A 14,576-nucleotide genomic window follows, 5' to 3' on the forward strand; every position below is an offset into this window, starting at 1 on the left:
GGGAGCGGGCGCCCGGCACACAGAAGAGCCGCATTTAAGTTTGTAAAGAGCCGCATGTAGCTCGCGAGCCGCGGCTTGCCGACCACTGTACTAGACCAACTTCTGAAGCACCTTCTCCCTTATGCTCCAGTGGTCTAAGGTCCTAATGTGATCAAGACCGATGCACTGGACGTGTAGATGCTGAGAGACAGTCAACCACCAGAGCATAGGGGAGTGAAGGATCAGGTAAGAAAGAGTTTTTACTGTCCATAAGAATAAATTAGGAGTGAAACTTTGCAATGCAAACACAGCCCCACTGTGAGGGGGTATTTTCAATTTCCCAGAGATGCGCTTTAAGACAAACAGGCATATAAAGCAGACGCCTTTACTGTTTGACCTTGTCTAAGGTTACAGAGCAGACACAGGCTGAATGTAAAAAATGCAAGAGCAGAAAAAGAAAAAAAAACGGGTTTTATTTACTTAGATATATTAAAATGCAGCTATAAAGTTATATATTTTCCGGTTACTAATATTACATTCAGTGAAAACATGTATTGATTTTTTACTAACCAAGAACCGAATCCTAGAGGTCTTCTGTCATACTCTGGTAAATCTGAAGCATTCTTGCAAGCTTCTATGTTCAGGTATTTAAATATATGAATTTTACCTTTGATGCAAATCTATTTAGACAAACACATGAAATTTGTTAAAATGGAAAAATTATAATATACACATACACACCTAAAAACAGACATGCATAGCCATTATGGTCTTGAATTTGTAATACATTTAGAGTGCTGTGGACAAAAAAAAATAAAAGAATTAAATGTTGTACTCACTGTAAAAACATTTTCTTAGACTCCATTGAGGGACAAAGAAAGATTTAACCTTTGGGTTATACTATTGCCTACTGAATGCTGGCAAATTGACCCCTTGTACAACAAGCATGCCTTATCTTTGTAGCCAAAGACTCTTAAAGAAAAGGATTTTATAGTGAGTACAGAAACCTTTCCAGTCTATTGTGGCAGGCTGGACGCTTTAACTTTAGGGATGTCCAAAAGCAGCTCAACAAAACAGGTAGAAGGAAATTAACTGGGGGCTACCTGCAGCTCAAAGAGCTGCCTGAAGGATCTTAAAGCGGAAAATGTAATCATCTGCGATGCACTGTCCCAGAGCTCCCCGTCTGGCCACTGACATCTTCAAGCGGCTGCTTCAGGGCCTGAATGCCAGCCGGTGTCATTGGCGGGGATGACGTTACTTCTACACATGAACAGGAATTCTGTAAAATTTGGCATTTCCAAATTTGTACAGTGAGCTGCACATGCACAGCTCCACTGTACAGGGGTGGACTGGCAGGTAGCTTTACTGCAGAAGAGACAACGCAAGTCTTTTCTGCATTAATAATCCTGTGTCTGTTCATTTTTAATTTTTATCTAAAGTGCCAATGTAAGATTGAAGCTGGCATTGGATAATGAAAAATCGAGAAAATAGCGGTGTACCTTAATCCTTAGTATGCTAATGCTTGAACAATAGTCTGTCTGGGCCACACAGAAATGGCTGTATGAGAAGCCAGTGCACCCTTTTATTGTCCATACATGATGGGATACGTGGATGGGATACGTGGATGGGATACATGGATAGCAAAAAAAGGAAGCAGTCTTTCTGAAAGAAGCAGTGACTGAGACTCTCCTAACCCAAACCACATCGGAGAAGAATTTCTTTTGGGCAAACTGGAACCAGACAGAACGCTGGTAGAACAATGCTTAGTTGAGGTGAAAGGCAGAAACTACTCTAAGCAAGGAGGAAGTCCTGAGCCTAGACAAAACCAATATGGGTCTTTGCAGGATAAGGCCGCCAGCTCAGACACTCACCTTATATAGGTGACAGGTACAAGATAAACATCCTTGGGGATTAGAATAGAGCGAGGAATGTCTCCATTGTGACTTCTGAAGCACAGCGAGAACCAGGTTTAGGTATCACGCAGTCACAGGGAAAAGATCAGGGAAGACAACTTGTAAAAAGCTCTCGTGCTATAGGAGGCAAACAGTCTCTGAAACGGGACAGAAAGGACAAAAACCTGGTCCTTGATAGTGCTGAAAGTGAAAAACTGGTATAGACTCAACTGCAGGAAGAGGAGGATTTATCACATGGAGAAACCCCTGGGGTAGAAGCCTCAAGACTCACAGCAAGTGAAGTCTGTCTTCCACGTCCTTTGATACACCTAGTGGGAAGTAGAATTTCTAGCTTTGAGCAACATAGGATTCACAAACTCAGAGATGCCCGTCCCTCAAACCTTGGGCTTCAACAGCCAGCAACTGAGGAGCAGGATAATAAACTAGACCTTGAGACAGAGGATTCTGAAGATCTGGCAGTGACCATAGACTGTCAGGAGTCTTACCAGGTTAGAGTACCACATTATTCTGGGCCAGTGTGGAGCAATGAGGTTCACCAGAACGCTCCCCAGCTTGAACCTGCAGAGCAGAAAAGGAATGTTTCTGGGGAGGAAATGCAAAGATTAGGGTTTACTGATCCCACGAAGCTACCAGAAAATCTACTGCTTCAGCTAGACAAGAGGATCCCTGTGCCTGGATAAAAACCTGTCTAGTTTGATGTTGGACCAAGAGGTCCACATCTGGCATTCCTCACCTGTGACAAAGGTCATGGAACATACTGGTTGTAAAAGCCACTCCACCAGGGTCTAAGCAATGATAGCTTAGGAAATCTGCCTGCCAATTGTGTATGTCAGGAATGTACATGGCTGACAAGCCTGATAGGCTGATTGGCATCTGTCGTGAGTGGAGTATAAAGTTTGAACCCAAGACTGGGCAGTCCAAAGATTTGGTGTGAAAGGAACACTGGCCTAATAAGTGTCCAAGACAAGAAGCTGATACACCAAATGATGAGTCAGTTCAAACAACCATTTCTGAAGGTCAGGATCCATCAGAACTGCTATAATGTCTGGACAGTTAAAAGATATCAAAGCCTGCACCAACGGTTTATCCAAAAAGGAGGTAGTTGAAGTATCCCACAATGGGAATGGCTTAAAATTTCATTAGGGCCAATACCTTAGTAACAACTGAGATACAGATGGCCAAAGGGCAAGGCCATGAACTGGTACTGTAGGGTCCCCACAGAAACCCATAGGAATTGCTGATATGCAAGAAAGATGGGATATGTAGGTAAGCATCTCTGATGTCCACAAAAGCAAGAATGTCTCCCTAGTGAAAGGAGGTGATTACTAGTGGTCTCCCTTCAGATTTGTTGGACCCAAATAATTGGATTTTTTCTACATACTTACCTGCCAAATCCATTTGTTGGAGTATATCACGGGACACAGAACCATCTATTCATGACTGTGGGTTATAGGCCACCCATAGGTGAATGGACACTGGCCGACCAACAAGAGAGGAGGTCCTCCCCTATATAATCCCTAATACACAGGAAATACCTCGTTTTTTTGTAGCAAGAAGTAACATTCCAGAAAGAGGGGTGTGACCTCCGGTGTGCTGTGATGATCCAAGAAAAGCCCCCCCCCCCCCACACCCAAACAAGTGGGGGTGACTTTTGCACCAAGGACCTCCTTGGGTTTTGATTCTGGGATCTACCTCTGAAGGCTGGGACCTGTGTGTGGCAAAACGACTGCCTGGCATATGAGGGCCCACCAACTGAAGCCCGACACCTTAAAAGAAAGGCGTCTGAATTTCCTCTTAGAGGGTAGAAGAGTACTTTTACCCCCTGAAATCCTTTGGATATATTTGTCAAAATCTTCCCCAAACAGCTGTTCCCCATGAAAGGGAAAACCTGCAAAAAAATTTTTTGCATGTCAGTCCTGCTGACCAACTCTTCAGCCACAAAACTCTGCGCATGTGCACGGTTAAGAGGGCCAGGCGAGAAATTTGCTGAACTTAATCCTTAAGAGCATCAACCGCGAAACACAAAGCACACGGAACATCCTCCAAATTCTCGTCTGAGCATTCCCCCTGCACTGATGGTCTTCCAATCCGTTGCTTGACGCGGTCAGAAAGACTCTGTCAATAGCTGCCCCAGCTAGCTGTGTGGCAGAACCTGCCAGGGAGAAGGAGGCCTTAAAGAAGAGACTCCAGCTTCTTATCTGCTGGGTCCTTGAAAACCTGTACATTATCTACAGGACATTTTAAAGATTTATTCAGGGATGAAACATCTACATCCACTACAGGCAACCCCCATTTAACAAACCTTTGTTCCATGGGTACAAAACAGAAAACCTCTTTGGTGGAACAAAAACCTTGTCTGGGTGGTCCCAGTCAGCATACACAATTTGCTCTAGAAGTGGATGCACCGGAAAGGCCCGAGTACTCTGTGAAGGCTTCAAAGAGCCCAGGGACAAATAAGTTACTGCAGAGGTTTCTATCGGAGGTAGCTTGAATCCAGACCGTACCATATCAATGAGGTCCTGGACTAAACATTTCTGAGACAAGGAGGCAGAGACCTCCTGCTTCTCCTCAGGCTGTGACTCCTGAGACAGAAATTCTACTGCCTGACCTTCCTCCAGCTCTACTCGTCCTCAGGCTCCACCCATCCCTGCTCCAGGATTGGTGGTTCTAGTGATGGGATCCATCTTACTTCTTAGTCCTTTGAGAAACTGATGCAATCATCCTAGCAATCTTATCTTCTAAACCCGCTAAGGCTGAAGCAAGATCATCCTTGGTTACATATGCTGAGGAAGAAGCCCCAGTAGCAGCCACAATGTCAGATAGACGCAGCGGCACAGACTGCCCAGTCACTTCTGGTCTGTCAGGAGAACATATTACAGCGGACCTTTGGCTAGGTTCCTCAGGACATGGTGGTGGTACATTAGTGCCCTTTCCCGCTGCACCTCCCCCACTCCACTTTCTGGAAGACATCACTTCATAGCGCTAACCTGTGCACTTCCACTAGCAACACAGATCCCAATGATACAGCTATGCAATAATGTGCTGAAGTAAACACACTCAATGCAAATGCTGCCTTAGGAGTCACCTAGGGTGACTGCTCCATGCATCCCCATCAGGGGAGTACTCACGTGCCCCTACTGAATAGCCCGCTCTATGTCCCGGCCACAAGAGATTTCTCAGCAGTAACAGCCCACTTTTGCCCTGGCCTCCAGATAAACAAAATATGACCGACTTCCGTTTCCAGCCGCACCCCCTCTAGTGGCCAAAAACCAAAAGAGCAAGCACATCTCAGGAACAACAGTGAGCACTCCTCCTGGTGGAAACCCACAGTAACAACACCGGTCCCTTTCCCTCCAATTTAGAGCTTTGTTTCTCTTTACAGAGAGTGAAAAAAACAAACAAAAAACCAAAAAAGAATCTTAACAGTCCTGCCACAGGTCACCGACTTCAGTCAGGCGCTAACCTTCAACCATCACAGTGGGCATTGTCATACAGCCCTTTAAAGGACTCAGTCCCTATTCTGAGGGACTACTGTCTTGGACCCGAACAGCACCCCCCTGGAAGAGCCTTGGTCAGATTTAAAAACGGCACAGGGTTCCATGTGCATGGGGTCCAGCGCCGCAAGGCTGCATTACAGGCAAAACCTTGAGGATTCTTCTCCTTATCCAGTGAGGCTCAGGTACCATCCATTTTAGCTCATAGCCTTCTGAATGGATCCGATAAAAGTCTGATTTTCTAATGGAACTGCTTTGGACTTTCAGATATGCTCCATGAGCACAGCAACAATTTCAGTGACCATCCACCTTAGAGACACTGGCGAAGAAACTGAGGCACCTCCTGTATAAGAGGGGTTATATAGGAGAGGACCTCCTCTCCAAACAGTCAGCCAGTGTCCATTCACCTATAGGTGGCCTATAACCCATATAGTCATGAATAGCCTGCTCTGTGTCCCATGATGTACGACAAAGAAAAAGGCATTTACAGCTTGAAGATCCAAGATGTGGCAAATTCCACTTTTAGGTTTGGAACAGAGAACAGTTAGGAGTAAAACCCCTGAAATGGTTTTGATATGAACTGGGACAATGGTACCTTGGTCCAGAAGACCAGAGAAACCTTTATGCATATTTTTTAAAGTGGTTGTAAAGCCTTAAAAGTGTTACTAAACCCAGGACCTTGCGTTCACTATATCTGGTCTCCCACAGTACACACAACATGGAAGTGCAATTATTTTAGTAAATATAAACTGCTAAATACCTTTTCTCATCAGCAGTTTGAGCAGTCTTGTGACTTCTATCAGTGTCCAGCCAAGCACATATTAAAGCTTTTAGGAGGAACTTTCATTCTGCTCTAGCAGGATACAGGACCCCTGACCTCTATCTGGACAGTGCTGATTGGCCCTGTACTGATCACATGCAATCTTCCAAGAAGAAAAAACAAAAAACACTCTCTAGCAATACACACCAAACTGAGCAAGTGCAGAGTGACTCCATACGATATGTCTTATGAGATAAGAGGGTGGCACTGGAAGAGGGGGAGGAACAGTGAAGTCAGGCTCAAACAACATTTTTACACAATGCAGAGCATTAACCCCTTAGGTTCCACAGTGAGTATAACAAGCATGCTTTACTGCATATACAGACTGATTTTACTGTTGTGGGTTTAGTAACACTTTAAGGTATTACTTACCTGATACTACTTAAGGTACACTTACCGGAGCCCCATCGCGATCCAGCGCTGTGCATGAAAGCAGCGGCTCTTCCGGCTCTGTCCCTCCTCACTCGGCAGATCTATAGCAGCGATTGGCTCCCTCTGCTATCAAACTCTGTGACAAGGGAGCAAGGGCACGGCCATGCCCCATGGTCTATGAACGCAAGCAGAGGGATTTGAGCTCGCAAGAGACCCCTATAGGAAGCTACTTCCTATGGGCCACTGGATGAAGAAGAAAATCCAAGAGCCCTGGTGAGGGACCGGAAGTGGAGAGAGCTTGTACAGAACAGGTAAGCATGACATGTTTATTAATTTAATAGAAAAAACAAACAAAAAAAACCTTTAGTCACTTTAATCTGTGCAGTCGCACAGAAACGTTGGAAGCAAAAGAAGGAAGGGGCAAGGAGCCAAACACACATTTGTAGTCTTAATACCACCTCCTGCAGACCCTGAGAAGTCTCTTTAGAGGAGAAACGAGAAAATGTGTATTACAGGGAAAGACCAGTGTGTGTGAATCTCACTAGGGAAAGACTAATATATAAGATGGACATCCAGAGTGACTGTGGAAGAATCTTAATAGGAAAGTTAAAGTATGTTGTGAAAACAAAACTCAAATGTAGGCATTATATTATTAACAAAGACAACCATTGTATGCAGGCAACATATGTCAGGTTATCAAGCACATACCTGGGCTGGAGGGGATTGCAAAGGATTATTGTCCAAGATAATGGACTGGAGGTGTCGCAGATTTCGGTAACATACTGGGATACTTGTGACTTTGTTACATGAGAAATCTAACCGAACTAGTGGCAAATCTGCAAGTCCTGCCAGGGAAAAAATAAAACAAAAGTAATTATTCACAGAAGTAATGACTGCTCTAACATGTCAGAATATTGTATGAATTTGAGGTTGTTCAACATATTTTTCAAGCTACTTTCAGTTTTGTGGCTAAAACTGTACTTGCAACATCTGCAATGGGTGCACAGAAATCTCTAAGGAGTCAGATGCACTGGTTCTCAGCCATAAGATACTCTAGGCCGGGTGTCGGCAACCCGCGGCTCTTTTTCACCTTTCCTGTGGCTCCGGAGCACACTGCCCACCAGGTGACAGGCAATAGGGTCGGCAAGCCGCGGCTCTTTTAATGCAGCTCTTCTGTGTGCCGGGCGCCCGCTGGCAAACATTGGCTGTCAGGATGTAGGCGGGGCAGCGTGACGAACTCCTCTCCTCTCACAGTCCGCCCTGAAGACCAGAACGGCGCGGGAACACAGCGAAAGGAACGCGCGGAGCAAAGGTAAGTGAATTGACACAATATGGGGAATGAATTACTATATGGGGGATGAATTACTATGGGGGATGAATTACTGTATGGGGGATGAATTACTGTATGGGGGATGAATTACTATAGGGGGGATGAATTACTATAGGGGGGATGAATTACTATAGGGGGGATGAATTACTATAGGGGGGATGAATTACTATATGGGGGATGAATTACTATGGGGGATGAATTACTATATGGGGGATGAATTACTATGGGGGATGAATTACTATGGGGGATGAATTACTATGGGGGATGAATTACTATGGGGGATGAATTACTATATGGGGGATGAATTTTCAGTTTTAAAAATGTTTCTCTCAAAATAAATTTCAATCGTGGTTTTGGCGAGATTTGGCTCAGTTGAAAAAAAAGGTTGCCCACCACTGATCTAAGGCTATGATTGTGATTATGATGATACACTGTGGCCCTGATTAACCCTTTGCTTACTGGGCCCTTAAACCCCCTTCATGACCAGAGCGCTTTTTACAATATATGCAGTGTCGGATTTGTTTTAAATGTTGCAATGGTTTTGCGGCTCCCAGTCTTTTTTTCCCTCTCGGAAACGGGTCCAAGTGGCTCTTTATGTCTTAAAGGTTGCAGACCCCTGCTCTAGGCTATAATAAAGAAAAACAAAAATGTCTCCTCAACATAGCTGTACCTCTTTTTTTGAAAAAGAGGTACATCCCCTATATGCATTACCATCGCCCCCCTTCTCACGTATCATATAGATAGTGACTTGCAATCACAGTTTTGGATTTCCCTGATGTGAGCTCCAGCCGGCATCGATTAGTTCATACATCATGCTCTCTGCCCAGAACATGGTGCCTTGATTTCATGCTGTCCCAAGCAGATTCCTGGCTACTGTTTTTATCTAATAAAGATAGATACTTGGCTTTCTAATCAGATCCCAAGCTCCTTTCTGCTTTTATCTTTGGAGTGCCACCTACAACCAGCCTGGGTCTATTAAAAGAAGCCTGCAGGACCAGATCCAGAGCTTTCAAGAGCTCCTTGCGCTGACAGCCACTAGTTCTCCCTACCATGATTCATTTAGATTATTAGCATTAAAGTATATGTAAACCCTCACCTTCTTAACCCATTTAGTATAAAATAGAATTGAAAGGCAAAACATGTGTATACATTACATACCCTTTTTCCTTTTTTATTTTTATGAGTGCCATTTGAGCCATACAAAATGAATGGCTCAAATTGCACTGCCAATTGCACCACAGCAAAACTGCATGTGATTCGAACAGGAATCGCACTGCTACTTCAGCTGATTTCAGTTCAAATCACGTGATTCTTTGCAGTACGATTTGAGCCCATTAATTTTGTATGGGCTCAAATTGCACCACAAAAGGTATCGGTTTCAGGTACCCGAGCATTTGAACAAGTTCGAGTGCTCTTGCAAATGCTTAGTATTGGCACCGATACCAATATCGGTTTCAGTACAACCCTAGCACATAGTCTAAAAATACTTCTTTAGCAAAGAACAGGTCCACCACACCTGAGAACACTAGCAAAAAACAGTCTCACGCAGGCCAGGTTATATGGTGCACTCTGTGGCCCTAGTAAGTGTTTTTGCCTGTTCCCAATCACTTTAAGGTAGCTGCATATAACCCATGATCTATCCTATGTCCTGCACTGTATGATTAACCCCTTTACGCTGACAGTTTGCAAATATGCGGCCCCACTGGACTGGGCTTTTTTCCGTGTGCCCATATATTTGCGTACCTGTCTGTGCTGGGAACACACCCCACTGCGGGCTTCCAGCGCAGAGACCAGGGTCCCAGGATTAGTGTTTGGGTCAAAGGTCATTTATTTTTATTTTTTAATTTTTAAATTAGTGTCGGTGTATTTTAAGCACGGAAAAAAAAGCAAAATGTGCACTATTGTTTCTGGGCCGTACTATGGGTACAAACAACAACATACACATACAGGTGAAACTCAAAAAAATCAGAATATCGTGCAAAAGTTCATTTATTTCAGAAATGCAACTTAAAAGGTGAAACGAATATATGAGATAGACTCATTACATGCAAAGCAAGATTGTTCAAGCTGTGATTTGTCATAATTGTGATGATTATGGCTTACAGCTCATGAAAATCCCAAATCCACAATCTCAGAAAATTAGAATATAGTGAAAAGGTGCAATATTCTAGGCTCAAAGTGTCCCACTCTAATCAGCTAATTAAACCATAACACCTCCAAAGGGTTCCTGTGCCTTTAACTGGTCTCTCAGTCTGGTTCAGTAGGAATCACAATCATGGGAAAGACTGCTGACCTGACAGTTGTGCAGAAAACCATCATTGACACCCTCAATAAGGAGGGAAAGCCTCAAAAGGTAATTGCAAAAGAAGTTGGATGCTCCCAAAGTGCTCTATCAAAGCACATTAATAGAAAGTTATGTAGAAGGGAAAAGTGTGGAAGAAAAAGGTGCACAAGCAGCAGGGATGACCGCAGCCTGGAGAGGATTGTCAGGAAAAGGCCATTCAAAAGTGTTGGGGACTTTCACAAGGAGTGGACTGAGGCTGGAGTCAGTGCATCAAGAGCCACCACACACAGACGGATCCTGGACATGGGCTTCAAATGTCGTATTCCTCTTGTCAAGCCGCTCCTGAACAACAAAACAAACGTCAGAAGCGTCTTACCTGGGCTAAAGAAAAACAGACCTGGTCTGTTGCTCAGTGGTCCAAAGTCCTCTTTTCTGATGAGAGCAACTTTTGTATCTCATTTGGAAACCAAGGACCCAGAGTATGGAGGAAGAATGGAGAGGCACACACTGCAAGATGCTTGAAGTCCAGTGTGAAGTTTCCACAGTCTGTTGATTTGGGGAGCCATGTCATCTGCTGGTGTTGGTCCACTGTGCGTTATTAAGTCCAGGGTCAACGCAGCCGTCTACCAGGAGATTTTGGAGCACTTCATGCTTCCTTCCGCAGACAAGCTTTATGGGGATGCTGACTTCATTTTCCAGCAGGACTTGGCAGCTGCCCACACTGCCAAAAGCACCAAAACATGGTTCAATGACCGTGGGATTACTGGGCTTGATTGGCCAGCAAACTCGCCTGACCTGAACCCCATAGAGAATCTATGGAGCACTGCCAAGAGAAAGATGAGAGACATGAGACCGAACAATGCAGAAGAGCTGAAGGCTGCTATTGAAGCATTCTGGTCTTCCATAACACCTCAGCAGTGCCACAGGCTGAAAGCTTCCATGCCACGCCGCATTGAGGCAGTAATTGCTGCAAAAGAGGCCCAAACCAAGTACTGAGTACATATGCATGCTTATACTTTTCAGAGGTCCGATATTGTTCTATGTACAATCCTTGTTTTATTGATTGCATGTAATATTCTAATTTTCTGAGATTGTGGATTTGGGGTTTTCATGAGCTGTAAACCGTAATCATCACAATTATGACAAATCACGGCTTGAACTATCTTGCTTTGCATGTAATGAGTCTCATATATTAGTTTCACCTTTTAAGTTGCATTACTGAAATAAATGAACTTTTGCACAATATTTAAATTTTTCGAGTTTCACCTGTATGTGGTATCACTGCGATCGCCAGGGGAAGGACAATTTATTGAGTTGTACTTTGGTGGTAGGTTATGACAGTTGCAATAAATATACAGCTAAAATTGTGATCTTTATTATACTATTTTGGGCCAGTTTTCCTTTGATAAAAACAAAACAAAAAGAAAAACAAAAAAATAAAACTCCGTAATAATCATTACCATTCACCACCAAATAAAATTCAAAAAAATTAAAAAACAAGGTATGATCCACCTGGATGCACAAAGTAGTTGTGATGATATGTACGGTTTTACTAACACATGTCAAAGTTGCAAAATTGTGCTTGGGTATTTAGATTTGTTTTACCCTTAGGTGCAAAGGGGTTAAGAGAAGTTTTTACCAAAACACAATTTCATTATTCTGTATTGGTAATTTTTTTGTCAAATATGCCTGTTAGAGAGAGACTGGGTAATCTAGTCTCTCCCAGCAATCCTGTAAATACAGGTAGAAAGTTTTCACCAGATGCAAAACATAACTAAGCTACCGAATCCATACATTGTGACTAACTGCAATGCTTAACTTTTTAGGAAGATTTTGTGCATGTTGCATTGTGAAGACTAGTTAATATAATTGTGTGTTAAAGTAGAAAAGCTTTAGTTTGACAAAATTCGATATCACTAGTAGTAATAGGCTTTTGAAATTTTTTTTTTTTAGCTCTTAGGCTGAATTCACACCTGTACGTTTCCTAAACAGAAATGTGTTTTGTTGCGCGTTTCAGAAATGCACTGCAAACATGCTGCAATCTTGGGTCGTGCTTGAGGTACCATTAATTGTTAATGGCACCTCAAGTGCAGGTAGCGGATGAGCATTCAAATGAATGGGCTGCCCTAGGTGCTCCATGCATTTACGGATAACTGCCAAAAAAAAAAATACATGATCAGGAGCGAGTGTTCTTGCTACCCTCAGGTGTGAATGGGGGCCTACAAATGTGTCTGTTGTAACAACAAAAAATTTGGATATATTTTGGCAAAAAGCAGGTAAATGCCTGCATACTAGTTCTTTTCTTCTCTGGGAAGCCTCAAAAACCCTGAATTATGTAGTGCATTAATATCAAATCTTGCCCACTCCCGCTTCCAACACAATCCTTCTGGCCCAACACTCTGAAGGGCCACCTCAAAGCACAATAGGACTGTGCAGAAGGCAGGATAGATAGGATTCTAAACTACCAGAAAGTACTGCATGTTACCCTTGTCAGAATATCCTGGGATTTTAGGTGTAGCGTCTCAATTTTTATTTTTTGGTCAATTTATATGAATATCCCTTGTGGTAACATGTACCATGACAGGCTTTCTTTATGGAATGATCACACATTTCTCCTCTGCCCTCAAAAGCAGCTGATCAAACCAAGATTGGTTTCGTTAGATGCTTTACAAGCTTGTAAACATCAAACGAAAACCAGAAGTGCCAAAATCCTGGTTGCTTTCAGTTTCTTACATCACAGACAGGAGGGCATGTACCTAGCTTCTCTTTTAGTGCACCAGGGATCCAAGCAGCAGCAGTACCCGAATGCTCAGGAAAGCCTACTACAGTGGTTCTTAACCTTGTTGGAGGTACTGAACCCCACCAGTTTCATATGCGCATTCACCGAACCCTTCTTAATTGGAAAAATAAAATATGATTTTTAAAATTCAAAACATAGGTATATATTTAGGTATATATTTATACATAGGTGCACAAAATGAACAAAACCGTTAAGAACAAAACCATTAAAACATGATTTTCACACAAAAACATAATAATGAATATTTACTGCACGAATCATATGAGTCGGGTGTGGGTCTTCACCTCCGCCGAACCCGCGAGACTGACTCACCGAACCCCTGGGGTTCGATCGAACCCAGGTTAAGAACCACTGGCCTAGTAGAAGCAGTGGGCAGAGGCAAGGCATCCTGTAGAAGTGATCGAGCAACTTTAAAGATGTTTGAATCAATTCTACAGTAAAACCCATTGCTGGTTGAAAATTGTGGTATTGGGCTGATGACTCCATCATCCCTGTATAACCACTTCAACCTGAGGTTGTTTGGGTACATCCTATCTGGCTGAAGTGGTTAAAGTGTTAACAGTGGGCAGTGAGCCAAGTTACAGGTAAGCTCTTGTTAGGCAGCAGTGATGCAGCAGTTTACAGACTACAAATAATGTTTCCTGACAGAAGAAAGAATTGTGTCTAGCTGAAGTCACATCTCCCAATACACACAAATCTATTTTTCTATATACACTTGCAAACAGTTATTTGAAGGAACGCGGCAGGAAGGTAGTCTCAAACATCTTGGAGAACTAACCACAGATCTTCTGTAGATGTAGATGGACTCCAGTCCTTCTGCCGAGTTCCTTCAGAAACTGTGTGCAAAAGTACCGAGAACAACTGATGCGGTTTTGAAGGTAAAAGGGTGGTCCACTCCGCTTTTGAACTTGTACCTACAAGGTAAGCCTATAATAGGGCTTACCTGTAGGTAAAGTGGATATCTCCTAAACTTGCAGTGTTTAGGAGATATTCACACAGGATGTAACCAGTACATGAGCTCTGAAGAAACGGCATACTCCTGCATGCAGGAGTGACATCAATGCAGCTCAGCCATTCAAGCAGCTGCAGCCCACGAGCCTGGAAGGAAGACCATGTGAATATAGAAGCGCTGCCAGCGGTGAAAGGGCATTTTGTCACACCTGCCTGAAACTTTTGCACAGTACTGCATATTGGATGGTTTATTGGAATTTCATTCACACTTGCGCTGGGACGTATGTATGACTTGGATATAATGACATTTTATTTACACTCAATTGGTCTAGCACCACTAACAGTTGGTTATGTGTAAGCTTGTATTGTACATCACGATATATTGTATTAGCCAGTAGCTGGATCAATTGGTTTTAACCACTTGATAACCGGGCTATAGCCCAACAACGGCTACAGTGCGGTTGCCCAGTTCTGGTAGGGCGTCATATGTCGTCCTCCCAGAATATGCCCTCCCGCGTGCCCCCAGTGGCGCGCAACCTGGCAATCTCCGGGATCGCTGTGTCCTACGCACAGCTGATCACGTGATGTGGTAAAAGGCCAATCACTGTGGGCTTTTACCACATAATTAGCTGT

The 14,576-nt window shown here is 43.4% G+C and overlaps 1 protein-coding gene across 10 annotated transcripts in view; it reads right to left on the minus strand.

Moving 5' to 3' along the window:
- The window catches only part of LRCH3 (leucine rich repeats and calponin homology domain containing 3), a 119,473-nt gene that overhangs the window by 37,084 nt on the left and 67,813 nt on the right, over positions 1 to 14,576 (minus strand). For all 10 annotated transcript variants that reach the window (XM_089685456.1, XM_089685455.1, XM_089685452.1 and 7 more), the window contains exons 5-6: positions 7,287 to 7,423; positions 550 to 659 (exon numbers count right to left, since the gene is read on the minus strand). In XM_089685456.1, the coding sequence (XP_089541582.1) occupies positions 550 to 659; positions 7,287 to 7,423 (247 nt within the window). The remainder of the gene's footprint in view (positions 1 to 549; positions 660 to 7,286; positions 7,424 to 14,576) is intronic.

Source organism: Staurois parvus, unplaced genomic scaffold (assembly GCF_062004578.1).
Source record: "Staurois parvus isolate SC_StPar_1 unplaced genomic scaffold, SC_StPar_1.0 ptg000376l, whole genome shotgun sequence".
Lineage (NCBI taxonomy): Eukaryota > Metazoa > Chordata > Amphibia > Anura > Ranidae > Staurois > Staurois parvus.